Genomic DNA, 17,765 nt, shown 5'->3' with positions numbered 1-17,765 from the left:
TGCAGTGTTATTGGACCAGTAAACTGGAGAGAGAATTTGGTACCTATCACTATAACTCACCTAAGGGAAATTTTAAAATTCCAAATCTATGAATTTTCAGGTAGGACCAAGTGCTTTACACTAACCCCAAGATGTCATAGCTAATGCTCTTCAAACAAAACAAATCTCTCTCCAGATGAGGATAACAACATTTAAGGTAATTCTCTGTGTGTTTTAAAATGCATAACCAATTAGCAATCACTCAGCCATGAACCAATAGAACTAAGTGGGTTCCCCTTCCTGATTTCTCAGACATATTTGGAATTTAATGAGATGTGATTTATTAGACTAAGCCCATAAGCCATTTCCAAGTCCTTGTTCTTTTTCCTTTCATATGACAGAGTGGACTGCAACCAACAACTGTGATCATGGAGAATGATCACTGTTGCTAAGTGGAGGCTGCAGGGGATATAACAGCTGGCCAGGGTAGGTCTTTTCATTTAATGACCTTCAGATCACACACTTCCACCTGTTGTTCCCATCTCCCTAGCGGTGCTTGTTGAGAAAGACTCAGCCCCAGCACAGTTAGTGAACGGCTCATGGTATCCACTAGCAAAGGGGATTGGAAACATGTGGGCATTGAGAACTTGTTGGGAGGTAGAGGTCAGTCCAAACTCTAAAAAATAAGTCCTAAAACAATGTAACCATCACTAAAGTCATCAATTTGTTATCAATGACCTTCAAGCCAACTGGAATAACCAGCTTCACTGTACCAAAAGGGGATCAAGGGAACCTAAGGGGAAGCCCTTTGGCTTTTTGACTGTCAATGAGCCTTTTCAGAAATGACGGAAGAACCTCTTCTGCTTGGGCCCAGAGCAGACTTGTAGCTCCTGAGAAGTCTTCCTCACACCTTTGTGTTTTTCTGGGATGGTCATGGAGACCCTGGAGGAAATGCAAACCTGGAACCACCACCATACGCATGTCTATGGGCCCATTACAGGCCCTAAGTTGTTCCTTCCCTCTAAGCAGGAACTAACTCTGTCAAGTGGTTGTGTATAGAGCCACTGCACCATCAGTACACAGAAATGCTTCTGTCAAACCACTTACAACCTCTAACAGTATCATGATTATCAATAAATACCAAAATATACCAGCTCACGCTTGCTGCCAGCATAGGAGTTCTTCACTGTTTTGCAGAGTGTCAGGGTTCATGGCAGGGCTCATGGACTGCCAAGAGAGGAAGGGGAGAGAGAAGGTCCAGACAGTGGGGCTTTTCCCCACCTCCACACCCAGGGCTTCTGCTTTATTTGGTGAATACATCGGCAATATGGCTTTTCATTTGCAGAGGGGTCTGATTCTTTTGAACGTTTGAAAAACCACTCTACTAGGAGGTGCCCAGATTATCAGAAAAATAAAATCAGTATTTAGTGTGCCTCAGCAAAGAGAAGCAATTATGTATATAAAAATGTCCTGAGTTTTCAGAGTAAGGTATTTTCCTTTCTTGACACCAAATATTGATTATCTCTCAGCACTCCAGAAGAACCAGCAACCCTGGGTGCCCTAACAGCCTGAAAGAGCCTTTACTCTATTAACCTTAAAAAAAAAAAAAAAAAAGTGCCCCGTAGGGGAAGGAGAAGAGAGATGAATAAAAACAAGGAGAAAAACAGCAGAAATATGCCACCATGGAAATGCTATCTTGTTACTTGCTTCACGGGAATTTACCCAGCCTTCTTTACAGGAATGGTCTGATCCAGCTATTAAAAGGTTCACATGGACTGAAGGAAAGTTGGAAGACAAAAGAAGTGAGCAGAGGCTGCATCTGCATTCAGAAGGCCTGTGGTAACCGATCAACTCACAGTCCTGCTGAGTCTACTGAGAGAGAAACTAGACCCCAGGCTGAGCAGTCTGTAGTCAATTCTGGATGCAGCTCTTAACAAAACAGCAGTCAGACACTCTGGCACCAAAGATAACGACCAAGAAAACGCTGGGAGCATATCTCTTTTTACAGTTCTAGGATCCCAAAAGAACCCTTTAGCAAAAAGTCTTTGACTCTAAATGCATCAGTCTGTTTTCATCCTGGATGTCCCTGCAACATACACAGCCACTTGGACATCTGAAAGGAGATGGGCCTGTGCTATTCTGATGTTCATCCATTAAGCAACAAATTGTTACCCAAGGTAGAGAAGAAGATGTTCTTCCCAGAAGAATCCAGGCTCCAGTATCTAAAGGGGTCGTGTTAATCATAGAAGCCCCTGTGTGGAGATCTTTTTGTCCATGAGGCCCCCAAATCTATCCTATCTCCTGGAGACCAGACAAGGGTAGGGCGTCTCACAAGTCAGGAAGGGTAATGGGGGTGGAGCTGATGATAGTCAAAAAAGAGACCAGCTTTGGCAATGGGGTCTCAGAACTCCCCACCTGCTTTAGGCTCCCGGACCAGAACAGAAACCAATGCTTCATTTTCAGACATTCTGGGACATCTCCCTGCCCTACCTTTACCCAAGTTTGCTACATTTTATCACTCCTAATGTTTTTCTACTCCTTTCAGAGCAGGCCTGGGTGCTTCTGAGACCATAGGCCCAAGACACCCTATGACCAAATGGGGCTTCTTCGAAGACCCCAGGGAGGGTCTGTTTAACTGACTTTTTCTCTAAGCAGTAACTCCAGGAGAAGCTCAAATCTTAGTGTGAGTGGCATGGCTCCTACAATGTGCCTCTGTGCCTCAGAGCTGTCTACTTAAAGATTTTGAGATAGAAAGCACAGAGCTATGTAGATTGTACACTGCTGGGTTGCTTTCTCTGACCCTCAAAAACCATTTCCATCTTACCTGCTATCTGACCCAGCCTAGGGACTCTGAAGTCATGGACTAATCCCTTCTTTCCCCAAATAAAGCCACTTCTTTCATACTGATATTACCAAGACAGCCTCTCAGGGTTAGGCTTGGAATGAAGGTTCAGAACCTTTGTTATGGGGCGGCTTTGCTCTGGTATTGCCACTACAAAAGCTACAGAAGAACTTTGGGACATTTTATAAACCCTAAAGACTTAAATTTGGTTTTTAGTGGTTTATAAGCTCGTGAAATCTTAGGTTTTGCCATTGTTGTGTGAGAACCAATAGATGGGATCTGAAAAATGGCCTCTAGTTACCACATGGTTTCTCACAGTGACACTTCTCTATAGCTAGGGGCCAACAGATGACCAAGTGACTAGCTAAAGGAGAGGGTGTTGTCATAGGAAACCAAGACATCTCACTTTCAGCATTTCTTAACCCAGTGGGGGAAAATTTCCAGTTCTTATTTCTCTGTTTGTCGACAAGATGCTCAGCTGTCTAGAATTTATCTGTGAAGAGTCCCTCAGGAATTTGGCAGTCACATCAGAGAAGGGGAACTTGTTCAGAATGGTTAGAATGGAAAGTTATAACCGTAATTTTCTAATACCATCAATTCACAACAGAGATTTGTAGTCCTTGGGGGCTGAGCCACCATTTAGTTTATTAGGAAGGAAAGACATAAGGCTCAGCCAAGAGAATTTGGATTATCTCAGCAAAAGAGAAAAGATGAGCCATCAAGACAGGACCAGGTAAGTAGAAAGCAAATGAAAGATGATGGCTGATACCATGGTCCTCTGGTTTTAAATTCCCCATCACACTTGCCATGAAGAGACTAGAGATCAGGCCCCCTAAGTGGAGATCATGTCTCCCATGTCAGAGCCACTGGGCTCTGCTTCTTGGACAGTCTGATCCAGGGACAAAGTTATCTTCCTTTAAAACCAAATGGTATAGGATAGGAAATTGGAGGAAAAGTTCAGAAGAAACTTAACTCTGAACTCTAGAGCCCATGTTAGGTTACTCTCAGCCTGATTCCCTGAAAACGTGTCCTAAGACAAGGATTAGGGCTAATGCTTTAGGACATACGATGCCAGAGCAGTGAAGGTGAGAGAAAGGGAAAGTGAGTCAAGAAGGTTGGGGAGGAAATGCAGCTTGATGCCTTATTGTGCTGTCCATCAACCCCACCAAGTCCCAAAGAGATGCAGCTGTTTCCCTGTGAGTATACCTATTTGGCCACATAGGACATCTGCATAGAGAAAAAATGTACCTCCGGACTGTCCATCAAAGAGAAGAATGGAGAGGGAATTTATATACCCATCACCAGTCTCACTGGCCAAAGTGTGACCTGGGGTCCCATTGTGAATTTCCAAGTTCTCTCAAACAACCCACTGCCCCTTGGGAAGCCAGATCCCACACCCTCAGCTGGATGCCTATTCATGTCAGAAGTGCTAGGCGGGCAGAGCCTGGGCATCAGCCTTGGGCATCAGCACCTGTATGGAGCCATGGCTAACGTCTAGAATCCTGCTCACAGCGCCAATTGTAAAGCTACTCAACCACACTAGTTGTCGGGCTCCTTTACCTGCAGGTAATCCTACCGACTGGGCCAATTGCCTAGCTAGGGCTGGGTCTGGAGCTCACAGACCCCTCAAGCCCATTCGCAGACTGGGTCACAAACCCTTCACATGCCAGGCTGGGTCCCCAGACCCCTCACATACCAGGCTGGGTCACCAGACCTCTTCACATAGGTCTATGAGCTAGGTAACTGGCCAAAAGGTCCTTGGAGCCATAGGTTGGAAAGCATGGCTGTGCCAGGCAGATGCCCGAGGCAGACACCTACCTGCCTGCTTCACTAAAACTCCTCTCTCTCTCTCTCTCTCTCTGAAGAACATGAGAATAGCAACAAAACTAAAAAGATACACTGGCACACATGCACACTAACTCTACACACACACACACACACACACACACACACACACACACACACACACACACACACACACACACACACACACACACACACAATTTGCTTACAAAGAATATGCTTAAACCACACCCAGCCAAACCCAAGGCAAGGGTGCTGACCAAACTATTCTATTTTCCCAACAGCACCACATCAGAGCCTCACTGGAGTTAATCACCATCTCTCAGCAGCTGAGACAGAAGCAAGCCCTGTGTCCTGGAGCCAGTTGAGACCAAGAACATGAGGGCACCTGATATGTGTCAGATAAGATGACATTATAGTTCAAGGAAACCATTTCCCCTCATGCCTAGTTTTCAACATAGCTGTCTTCAGTTCTCAAGCCCTCCCTGGTGCTAACAAAACCTGAAGTTTAGGGAGCCCAACATGAAGCGAGGGCTTCCTGCCCCTCTGCCCCTCTGCCTCTCTACATGACCTTCTGGAATGGGAAAGACTCCAAATGCCTCGCTGCACCCGCTCCCTGAGACAGGCTTTCCACTCTCCATCTACAAACATATTATTGACCAGATGAAGTCCGAGAGGGATATTGGGAGACTCCTCTCTAGTTTTTCGTTTGATGAGGAAGCCAAACAGAGCTATACATCTACATTGAGGTGGTATAGCATTAGGTTGAGGGTTCTGGGTTGGGCACTGGAGTCAGACTGCCTATGCTGTAACTGGGTCCACCACTTACCAGTTCTGTAACCCCTCTCGCTGTTGTCTCACATGTAAAATGGACATAAAATTAGTACCTCCTCATAGAGCTCTTGTGAGGATGAAATGAGATAATCCCTGTTACATATCTAAACATTACCTGGTACGTACAAGGCATGAAATATTAGCTTTTATTATTAATAGTAATACTCTTGCCCATTATTAGACTTTATTTTTTGTCCTAGCTGCCGAAATGCTGGGAAGTAAATTGCAGCTGTATTTGCCCTCGTCATTTACAAACTTGCTTATTCCTCCTGATTTTCTGCGCTATGGTACTTGCATTGCCATGGGTGTGTCCTTTATAATAGCTGCATCTTTTGCCTTGTTTCCCATCAGGTTTTCCTCCAGCTCTATCTCATTCCCATTTTTCCAGATAAGGAAACTGGCTGCTGACCCTTGCCCTGCACCCAACACCCTTAATAGAGATGCCTGGTGCGCAGGCCTCCTGCCCCAGGGCTGGATGCTTGGGAGGCTAGTTGCTGACCCCTCCTTTTTTGTGTCTGCAAAGGGCTGCCTCCTCTGTTAGAAGGCAAGCACAGCTAGGAGGATCGAGCTGCCACCATCTGGAGCACTGGGGCAGCAGAGTGCTGAGGAGGAGGAGAGGGAGTTTTTATCTGTTTTTATCTTAAAAACAGATAAACCGCTCAGCGCATGGCCGAAACCCCCAAAGACCAGCTCCCTGCCCCATTACCATCTCCTCTGCAAATGAGAGAGCTGACCTACCCCACTCTCTCCTCCCCAAAACGGTACACTCCATTCTCATGAGCAATGAGTCTTTCAGGTGACTGATAGCTTATTACTTGAGATTTAAAACTCAGAGCCACAGGATACAGACCAATTGCAGTATCCTGAGGCTCTTAAAGCTACAGACTCCCAAGTAACCTCCTGTGTCCCCAGAGGTCATATTCACCTCCGTGATTCCTTTACAGCTACCAAAGGGCCCCACAGCTCAAGGCTGGTGGCTTTCCCGGCCTGGCGGCTTCCCAGGGTGACCTTTCATACTGTGAAGAGAGACTGTAGAGAGTGCCGAGGAGAGGAGGAGGGAGCTCGCAGCTGCAGCTGATGCCTCTTACCCCTGGATGCTCCACGCCTGCTGCGGCTCCTCGTCCCTGCCGGCCAGGAGAGTTACTTGGGCTTTGGGCAGCTGAAAGAAAATTCGCAGCTGGTGCCCCTGCCATCTAGGATGGAAGAGTACCTCCTGCTTCTTAGGAACAGCAGATGGGCATCTCCTGTGGCCACCCTCAGCTCCCTGAGTCTGGGGAGCTTTATGGTCCTCATCATCACCTTGCAGCTCGGGCCACTGGGTGTAGACTGAGGATCGATCTTGAAGCCCTAGAAAGGTGCAAAAGGATCCACCACAAGCCACCCACAGCCTTCCTTGTCTGTGTCAGGAATGCTAGGTGAACCAGGAGAATGGGACTAAAATAAAGGGCTGGTCTCACAGTCCTGGAAAACCATGTAATCCAAAACAAAATAAGTCAAGAAAATTCAGATGCTGTCTGCTATGGGTAACACCAAAACCTGCTTATTTGTTTAGGCCCCAGCTAAACCCAATAAAACAGTTATAGCCATTCAAATTTCACTGCCTCTTGACTCAGACTGTCAAGATATAGCAGTAATTTTATATAAATTAATTTAACTTCTTTTTTTTTTTTAATTTTATTTTGTCGATATATATTGTGGCTGATTATTGCTCCCCATCACCAAAACCTCCCTCCCTTCTCCCTCCCCCCTTTCCCTCCCACAATGTCCTTTCTGTTTGCTTGTCGTATCAACTTCAAGTAATTGTGGTTGTTATATCTTCTTCCCCCCCCCCCGGTTTTGTGTGTGTGTGTGTGTGTGTGTGTGAATTTATATATTAATTTTTAGTTCCCACCAATAAGTGAGAACATGTGGTATTTCTCTTTCTGTGCCTGACTTGTTTCATTTAATATAATTCTCTCAAGGTCCATCCATGTTGTTGCAAATGGCAGTATTTCATTCGTTTTTATAGCTGAGTAGTATTCCATTGTGTAGATGTACCACATTTTCCGTATCCGCTCATCTGATGATGGACATTTGGGCTGGTTCCAACTCTTGGCTATTGTAAAGAGTGCTGCGATGAACATTGGGGAACAGGTATACCTTCGACTTGATGATTTCCATTCCTCTGGGTATATTCCCAACAGTGGGATAGCGGGGTCATATGGCAGATCTATCTGCAATTGTTTGAGGAACCTCCATACCATTTTCCATAGAGGCTGCACCATTTTGCAGTCCCACCAACAGTGTATGAGAGTTCCTTTTTCTCCGCAACCTCGCCAGCATTTATCGTTCAGAGTCTTTTGGATTTTAGCCATCCTAAGGTTAGATGGTATCTCAATGTGGTTTTGATTTGCATTTCCCGGATGCTGAGTGATGTTGAGCATTTTTTCATATGTCTGTTGGCCATTTGTATATCTTCCTTAGAGAAATGCCTACTTAGCTCTTTTGCCCATTTTTTAATTGGGTTGCTTGTTTTCTTCTTGTAAAGTTGTTTGAGTTCCTTATATATTCTGGATATTAATCCTTTGTCAGATGTATATTTTGCAAATATTTTCTCCCACTCTGTTGGTTGTCTTTTAACTCTGTTAATTGTTTCTTTTGCTGTGCAGAAGCTTTTTAGTTTGACATAATCCCATTTGTTTATTTTTCCTTTGGTTGCCTGTGCTTTAGGAGTCGTATTCATGAAGTCTGTGTCCAGTCCTATTTCCTGAAGTGTTTCTCCTATGTTTTCTTTAAGAAGTTTTATTGTTTCAGGGTGTATATTTAAATCCTTAATCCATTTTGAGTTGATTTTAGTATACATTGAGAGGTGTGGATCTAGTTTCATTCTCCTGCATATGGATATCCAGTTATCCCAGCACCATTTGCTGAAGAGGCAGTCCCTTCCCCAGTGAATAGGCTTGGTGCCTTTGTCAAAGATCAGATGGAAGTAAGTGTGTGGGTTGATTTCTGGATTCTCTATTCTATTCCATTGGTCAGTGTGTCTGTTTTTATGCCAGTACCATACTGTTTTGGTTATTATAGCTTTGTAGTATAGCCTAAAGTCAGGTAGTGTTATGCCTCCAGCTTTATTTTTTTTGCTCAGCATTGCTTTGGCTATGCATGGTCTTTTATTGTTCCATATAAATGTCTGGATAATTTTTTCCATTTCTGAGAAAAATGTCTTTGGAATTTTGATGGGGATTGCATTGAATTTGTATATCACTTTGAGTAGTATGGACATTTTCACTATGTTGATTCTTCCAATCCAAGAGCATGGGATATCTTTCCATCTTCTTGTATCCTCTCTAATTTCTCTCAGCAGTAGTTTGTAGTTCTCATTATAGAGATTTTTCACATCCTTGGTTAACTCAATTCCTAAGTATTTTATTTTTTTCGTGGCTATTGTAAATGGGCAGGCTTTCTTGATTTCTCGTTCTGCATGTTCACTATTGGAGAAAAGAAATGCTACTGATTTTTGTGTGTTGATTTTGTAGCCTGCTACTGTGCTGAAATCATTTATCAATTCCAAGAGTTTTTTTGTAGAGGTTTTAGGCTGTTCGATATATAGGATCATGTCATCTGCAAACAGGGACAGTTTGACTTCATCTTTTCCAATCTGGATGCCCTTTATTTCCTTCTCTTCTCTGATTGCTCTGGCTAGTACTTCCAACACTATGTTGAATAGGAGTGGTGAGAGTGGGCATCCTTGTCTAGTTCCTGTTCTTAAAGGAAAAGCTTTCAGCTTTTCCCCATTCAGGATGATATTGGCATTGGGTTTGGCATAGATGGCTTTAATTATGTTGAGATACTTTCCCTCTATACCTAACTTATAGAGGGTCTTTGTCATGAATGAGTGCTGAACTTTATCAAATGCTTTTTCAGCATCTATAAAGATGATCATATGGTCCTTGTGTTTGAGTTTATTAATATGGTGTATCACATTTATTGATTTGCGTATGTTGAACCAACCTTGCATCCCTGGGATGAATCCCACTTGATCGTGATGAATAATTTTTCGTATGTGTTGCTGTATTCTGTTTGCTAGTATTTTAGTGAGGATTTTTGCATCTATATTCATCAAGGATATCGGCCTGTAGTTTTCTTTTTTGGTTATATCTTTACCTGGTTTTGGTATCAGGATGATGTTTGCTTCATAGAATGAGTTTGGGAGATTTGCGTCCGTTTCAATCTTTTGGAATAGTTTGTAAAGAATCGGTGTCAATTCCTCTTTGAATGTTTGGTAAAATTCTGCTGTGAATCCATCTGGTCCTGGGCTTTTCTTTGTTGGGAGCCTTCTGATAACAGCTTCAATCTCCTTTATTGTTATTGGTCTGTTCAAATTTTCTACGTCTTCATGGTTCAGTTTTGGGAGCTTGTGTGTGTCCAGAAATTTATCCATTTCCTCCAGATTTTCAAATTTGTTGGGGTATAGTTGTTTATAGTAGTCTCAAATGATTCCTTGTATTTCAGATGAATCAGTTGTAATATCGCCTTTTTCATTTCTAATTTTTGTTATTTGAGTCTTCTCTCTTCTTTTTTTTTGTTAGCCATGCTAATGGTTTGTCAATTTTATTTATCTTTTCAAAAAACCAACTTTTTGATTCGTTGATCTTTTGAATTGTTTTTTGGTTTTCAATTTCATTCAGTTCTGCTCTGATCTTAATGATTTCTTTCCGTCTGCTAACTTTAGGTTTGGATTGTTCTTGTTTTTTGTAGTTCTTTAAGGTGAAGTGTTAGGTTGTTCACTTGCCATCTTTCCATTCTTCTGAAGTGAGCGTTTAATGCAATAAATTTCCCCCTCAATACTGCTTTTGCAGTATCCCACAGGTTTTGGTATGATGTATCATTATTTTCATTAGTTTCAATAAATTTTTTGATTTCCTGCTTGATTTCTTCTTGGACCCATATGTCATTAAGTAGAATGCTGTTTAATTTCCATGTTTGTATAGTTTCCAGAGTTTCGTTTGTTATTAATTTCTAGTTTTAATCCATTGTGGTCTGAGAAGATACATGGGATAATTCCAATTTTTTTGAATTTATTGAGACTTGATTTGTGACCTAATATGTGATCTATCCTGGAGAATGATCCATGTGCTGATGAGAAGAATGAATATTCTGAGGTTGTTGGGTGGAATGTTCTGTAGATATCTGCCAATTCCAATTGGTCTAGAGTCTTGTTTAGATCTTGTGTTTCTCTACTGATTCTTTGCCTAGATGATCTGTCTAATATTGACAGTGGAGTGTTCAGGTCCCCTGCTATTATGGTATTAGTGTCTATTTCCTTCTTTAGGTCTAATAGAGTTTGTTTTATAAATCTGGCTGCTCCAACATTGGGTGCGTACATATTTATGACTGTTATGTCTTCTTGATGGATCAGTCCTTTTATCATTAAGTAGTGTCCCTCATTGTCTCTTTTTATGGTTTTTAGTTTAAAGTCTATTTTGTCCGATATAAGAATAGCTACTTCAGCTCGTTTTTCTTTTCTGTTTGCATGGTAAATCTTTTTCCATCCTTTCACTCTTAGTCTGTGTGAATCTTTATGGGTGAGGTGGGTCTCTTGTAGGCAGCATATAGTTGGGTCCTGCTTTTTGATCCAGTCAGCCAGTCTGTGTCTTTTGATTGGGGAATTTAAGCCTTTTACATTAAGAGTTGTTATTGACAGTCCACCGGTTTGAGACTAATGACTAACTAGGATGTTGCTGTGGTTGCCAATTTCGTATGGCTACCTCCGTGGCTGCTCAGTTGGCCTCTAGTGCCTTGTGTGTGTGGTTGCCTCGGGTCTTGGGCTTCTCCGGGGAGCCACCTTTCTGGTCAGCTTGGACTCTGCTGGGCTGGTGGATCACGTACCACAGGGTGTGTGATCGCTGTTGAGCTTTCACTTCCTGTGCAGGACTTCTCCCTGTTCCATGTGCTCTGGCCCAGGCTGTTGGATCGTGCAGTGGCGACCCCACAGAGTGTGTGGTTTCTGTCGAGTCTACACCTCCCTGGCCGCATGTCTCCCCACTCTGTGCGCACTGTGCTGGGCTGGGGCGTGTCTTCTGCAACCCTCGTCTGTCAGCTGGGCCTTCAAGACCCTGCTCGGCACCGCCTCACCCAGGAAGTCTACCAGGTTTCTGGTAGGCACAGACGACCGGTCGCTCTGGGTGCCTTTGTAGCACTGTGTAGATCTTTCTCGGGACTTGTTCACCTTTGTATCCCCCCGGCATAGACCGAATCTAGCGCCCGCCTGCAGCCAGCTCTCCGGCAGGTTCAAGCGGACTTGGGAACTCTCCTACCACACTATTCCCAACCAGAAATTGGTTAGGCTTTTTTCCGAACTGGTGGCCGCAGAGATGGTATCTGCCTCCCAGTATCAGGAAGTTTACCGGGGGCCGGAGTCCAGGGTGTGGTGGAGTGACAGTTGGCCCGCCCATACTTCCTTGCCCTCCCGACACTGGCCGGGGATGCCCCACGCCGCCAGTCCCGCCAGAGAACCGCGGAGGGAGTGGGAGGGGAGGCTGGCCTGCAGGCTCCAGAAAGCCCCGCACCGGGCCAAGCAAATGGGAAGGCTCAGTGATGGCCAAACTGGGCGGAGCTGCCAGCAGCTGGGAAAATGGAGGCAGCCCCGGGGCGGTGAGTGAACCGGTGATGCAGGCGGGAGCCGGGTGGGCGTCAGCCCCCCGAACAGGGCTGGGCCAGGGATCACTCATAGGGCTGTGCGAGGTCGGGTGCTCACTCTCTGCCTCTGGTTTGTCACCTTCCCCATTCTTGGCCGCTGCCGCCTCGGGCTGTTCAGTCACGGCACAGCTTGGGTGCTCCCAGGAATCTTCTTTAATGCTGGCCTGAAACCTCGAATCCTGAATAGGGCAGCTGGCCGCCTTCAGCGCGGCCCCGGCCTCCGGGATCCTGTCTGCATCCACAGCAGCCCTGGCGCTGTGTTCCCTGTTTCGAGACTCGCTTTTGCAGCTAATAAACAGTTCTTTTCCTGCTCTGCACTTCAAAGCTGTTGCCTGTAAATGAGGCAGCCTCTCCTGCTGGGGGCAAAGTGGCGTTCAGCCCCCACGACCGGCCAGCATCTGAGGTCCTCCCTTAAGAGATGGCAAGAGGAAGGTCCACAAGTTTCTTGGCTGCCTGAGGCCCAGTGGCCGCCTTTTCCACCTCAGCTACTCCGCGCCAACCGCCGCAGCCACCGCCATCTTGAAACCCTCTCCCAATTTAACTTCTTAATCTGAACTCCTCTTCCGCTGATGGTAGTGAACTTAATCTGTCAAGTTTAAATAAATGTCCATGCACACCATGCCTTCCCGATCCCCACCGGGGACCTCTCTCAGCCTCACCCTGCCCCTCCAGAGTCTTGGGCATTCTCTTTACACTGAGATAACATTCCCCCAGAGCCTTAGCTCTGATAGTGTGATCCTCTCTCTAACATACTCCTGACATCAAATTCAATTTATCTCCTGTCCTAACTCCAAAAAACTTCTCAAAAGCCTATAGAAGAATAGGTCTATATTTGGCAGGAAAGACTGTCCTTACATAATTATTTCATTCTTTCTAATTCTATTGTTTATGAAATCAACCTTATGCTCCTTTGGGTATTTTGATGGTTGGACTGCAACTAATAATATATAAAAATAATAATTTTAAAGTAGGAACAACTTTTCTCCTCTTGGCAAGGAACTGCAGGCTTCATTGCCCACAGTGTAGCCTGAGAAGCTACAGGAGCCACATGATCCATTTATGGAGACTCCCTGGTTCCGGGCTTCTGCCCTGGGTATAGAGATAGAAAGAGTAAAGAAAGGAAATTAACATGCTTTTCAAATAAGTAAACTCTCAGAACCCAAAGGAAGTAAAATGACTTAATTCAAACCAGTGCCAAACAAGCACTGGTCCAACAAAAACAGAAGTGGCTCCTGCCATCAAAGGCTGTGACTCTCCCACAATTTTCCCAAAGGGAAACACCAGTTAACGGTGCCCTTTAAACTGCCATTTCTTGATTATTTTCCCTAATTTCTTTATGAGTTCTTCTCTAAAAGAAAAGCAAGGCAAAGAAAATTGAGAGTGAAGATCAGAAAAGGAGTAAGGATCAGAGGAATATTTACCAGCCCACGAGATATGGAGACTTTTGAAACAACACAGAGATTGTTTTTCTGAGACACACATACATAAATAATGAATGATATTTAATTTCATTTTATTTTTTCTTTATTAAACAAATTATGATTTTTAACGTCGATATAATACTGCTACAGTCCACATTCAAATTTCCTCAATTGTTCTAATAATGATCTTTAAAGTCTGATTTTCCCCCCAATCCAGGACCCAATCAAGGATCATATTGCATTTAGTTGAATGTCTTGTTAATCTCTTCCAATCCAACATAGTTACCAGACTTTTTATTGTTTACAATACAGGTTGAACATCCCAAATCTAAAAATCCAAAATCCAAAATGCTCCAAAATCTGAAACTTTTGAGCATTGACATGATGCTCAAAGGAAAAGCTCATTGGAGCATTTTGAATTTCACATTTTCTGATTTGGGATGCTCAATTGCTAAGTAGAATGCAAATATTCCAAAATCCAAACGAATTCTAAATCTGAAACATTTCTGGTCCCAAGCATTTTGGATAAAGGATACTCAACTTGTATTGACTTTTTGAAGAATCCAGCACAGTTATTTTGCAGAATGTCCCTTAATTTGGATTTGTTTTACTGTTTCTTATTGATCAGATTCAGATTTAACATTTGTGGCAGGGATTCTATGCAGGTGTGTCCTCCTGTGTCACACTAGAGACTATGATGTTGATTTGTCCATTATTGATGTTAAGTTTGATCACTTAGTTAAGGTGATGTCTGCCAGATTTCTCCACCATAAAAATACCCTTTTTTCTTTGTAATTAGTAAGTTATCTGTGGGATGATAATTTGAGACTGTTAATAGCCACTTCCCCAACAATCTTTCACCCTGTGGTTTTAGCACCCACCACTAATTCTTGCCTAAATTAAGGCACTGTGGTGGCTGAAAATTGTGCTTTTGTAATTTTACTATTCCTCCGTCTTTATCGTATTTATTAATTGGCATTCTTCTACAAAGAAGCACTTTCCCTTCTCCCCTTTCCCTTCTATTTAGTATAAATGTAGACTGAGGGGTTCTTTTGCAATGCAATGAGTAATTACCCATAATTGTTACTATTAATTCTGATGCTCAAAATTTGGCCAGATTTGGCCCCTTTAAGCAAATCCTGTGTCCTTCTGACACCTCTTCAGTTGTGAAAGCATTATGGTGGTATTTAAAATGAAAGAAAGAAAGAGGGAAATACAGAAGAAGGAAGAGCCATGAAGGGCTGGACAGGAGGAGGACAGTTATGATGACAATGGCACTTCTGTTCTACTAAAACAGAGATCTCATCTTCAGCCAGAGCTTTCCATTGTCCACCACTGGGGTTCAGACACATTCAGGAGCAATAGTGGCAGGTCTGACAACAGTCTACAGGCAAGAAAAGTCTCTTGGGAAGAACTCAAGATTTGTCCTCTGGTGGGCTTAAAAAAATATGAAGGTATGCCTGGCAAATATTCTGTTTTCAGAGGGGTGTAGAAGGGTAGAACTCATTCTAAGGGAAGGGAGAGTCGAGCACAACTGATTGTGCTTGTGCTTGGTTTAATCTCTTGGAGTAGAGATTCTCAAGATAAAAGCATGGGGAGCTACTATATGAATCCACCTCCAGCCAGCCCTGAATGTACAGCAACTGAGCGGAATGTACACTCTGTAGCTCATGGAGCCTCAGGCAACACTGCTTGGGGACCCTTCTAGCAGGGGGTAACACAAAGGTAAGAGAGCCACTCTTCTCTTTGGCAACAGAGTCTGCTATGGGCTGAAAGTTTGTGTCCCCCAAAATGTATATGTTGAAGTCCTAACCCCAATGTGATGGTGTGAGGGGGTGGGGCCTTGGGGTGGTAATTAGGTCATGAGGATGGAATCCTCACAAAAGGGACTAGTGTGCCCCTATAAAAGGTACCCAGAGAGCTCTCTCACTCTCTTTCTGCCAAGGTAGGACACGAGGAGAAGCAGGCAGTCCACAACCCAGAAGAGCCAGGCCCTGACCGTGCACCTTCATCTTGGACTGCCAGCATCCAGAACCATGAGAAACAAGTTCTTACAAGCCACCTAGTCTATGGTACGTTGTTGTAGCTGCCCTAATGGACTAAGACAGAGCCCCATATAGCTTTGGTTCCCAGGGAATCCACAGCAGAGTCTACTTTGGCTGGAGGATCCCCTGGCACTTATAGAACAGAGCAGACACCACAGGTGACGGCTTCTTTGTGAGAAACTTTGGTTCTGACCCCCAGAAATGCCTGAAGTGGGAGAGAAGATGGACTACTTGGATAACTGCATGAACAGCTGAGGTAAGAGCCAGATTAATTTAGGCTGGAAACTAAATAGTTCTTTACCTGGGAGTAAACATGGAAATTATAATTACCCCTGAAATGAAGGCTCTGTGGGGTTCTGCTATGTCTCAAGGCTAACTAGCTCGTAAGTGCTGTTCCCAAGACTTGCATTCCTAGTTCAACATTCTTTCTACCCAGCAGAAGGGAAATAAAGGCAGATATGAAATTCCACAAAAATGGAAAGAGAAGAGAACAAAGCACCATAGGAAGAAAAGTGGGGATGCAAATGGCCTGGAGATAGCCGTAGAATGGTCTGCACACAGTAGCCATGCAGGCCACCTCAGGAGCTCCGCTCCCACCCCCTACTGAGGAAGAGACTCCGTGGAAGCCAAAGGAACCTCAGGTGGCACCATCGAAGGGGCGGGAGAGGTCAGGAACATGCCCTACTGGCTCTGCCTCAGATGACCAGCAAACGCGGTGGTCTGCAGTGAGATGGAATGGAGAGAATGAAGGGGAAACTGCACCCAGCAGAAACAGAAATGCTCATAGGTAGAACCAAGAGGGAGGCAGGAGGCAAGAAGGGAAGAAGCCAGGGAACAATGGGAGAAGTCGGTGTTTGGCCGTTAGACCTTCCATTCATTTGTCAGACAATACTCACTGTTCAAAAGTATTGGTGATAAACTTAGATGGCTTCATGGAAACACTTCAACAAAAGCACAAGACCAAACCTAGGGAATGGCAGCCTGTCCCTAATACAAACCTTGCTTATCTGTTTTAAATCCCTATGCATCATTTACAAGAAAAACACACTTTTCTTCCAAGACTGTTTGCTTGTATGTACTGTCTGTTGCCTCCCCCTAGTGGTTAGATGGTGAAATGCCGTAAGAATCCATTGGTAGAGCTGGAAAAATTAAATGACCCCATGATGGTGATGATAATAGTGCTTCGTTGTGCCTGTACACTATTGCACGTTCCTCAAAGTGCTTTCACACCGGTAATCTTATGTATCAGGCAGCCTACTACCAAGTCGTCTCACACTGACGTTGCTGTAAGAGCCTGCTGACCGACAGTGGACAAAGACCAACGTGGGGGGTTGGAGTCGGACCTGCACGCGAAGCCCGCCGCCACCGGGCAGCCCTTTGTGATTCCGAGCAGCGGCTTCAACTCTGAGCCTCCCTCTCCCATACGTGTAAAATGGGGTTGAGACTGCACGTATCACCGAGATGGAAGAACGACTAAATGAATCATTTAATGCTGCCTTGAGCGTCGTGCCTGGTGTGAGGTAACACCCTTTAAGACTTTATGGTGATTGCTGCTGCCGCCGCCGCCGCCGCCGCCGCCGCCGTCGTTATTAACAGCGTCTTTCAGGAGGGGACTCCACTTCTTTAGAATCCCATTTATGGTTTTTGAACCTGCTGTGAGAGGCAACTCTTCCTTGTATATAACTGAAAAACATGTCGCTATCACTATTTAAATCCACTTTCTCTTGTTCAATTTTCCTTATTTTCCAGTTATTTTTCCCTTCTTTGCCTGGCTTATGACCTACCAGTCATTTCTAAGGGAGACGATCCTTGGTATTACAAGAAGTGCAAAACCACAGGATGTCCTTTCTTGATGCTCCCTCAGATCTTAAAAGTCTGTCTGTTCACCCCCAGGCACCCAGAGAGCCAAGTGCAACCAAAAGAGCACATTCAGACCAGACTTGGCTCAGAGCAATTCTCTTCCTCAAAGAATCTATCCCCTGGTGCTTAAAGAGGATCTAGTGGTCATAAGAAAGGGTGGAAAATCAGGTAGGGAGCTCCTTAAGACTCTAAATCAGCTTATTATCATTGAGCAAGCTTAAGAAGCACATGCTTCATGAGGCGCGCGCGCACGCACACACACACACACACACACACACACACACACACACACACACACACACA

The 17,765-nt window shown here is 44.3% G+C and overlaps 1 protein-coding gene across 1 annotated transcript in view; it reads right to left on the bottom strand.

The window, feature by feature from the left end:
* The window catches only part of LOC134372760 (spindlin-1-like), a 40,577-nt gene extending 23,552 nt beyond the window's left edge, over positions 1-17,025 (bottom strand). Inside the window, 2 exon segments of the mRNA XM_063090137.1 lie at positions 6,547-6,805; positions 16,905-17,025. Of these exon segments, the coding sequence (XP_062946207.1) occupies positions 6,547-6,805; positions 16,905-17,025 (380 nt within the window).
* Between the last annotated feature and the right edge of the window lie 740 nt (positions 17,026-17,765).

Source organism: Cynocephalus volans, chromosome 3 (assembly GCF_027409185.1).
Source record: "Cynocephalus volans isolate mCynVol1 chromosome 3, mCynVol1.pri, whole genome shotgun sequence".
NCBI classification, from domain to species: domain Eukaryota; kingdom Metazoa; phylum Chordata; class Mammalia; order Dermoptera; family Cynocephalidae; genus Cynocephalus; species Cynocephalus volans.
The sequence above is the reverse complement of the archived record's forward strand: the minus strand, read 5'-3'. Positions and strand labels throughout refer to the sequence as shown.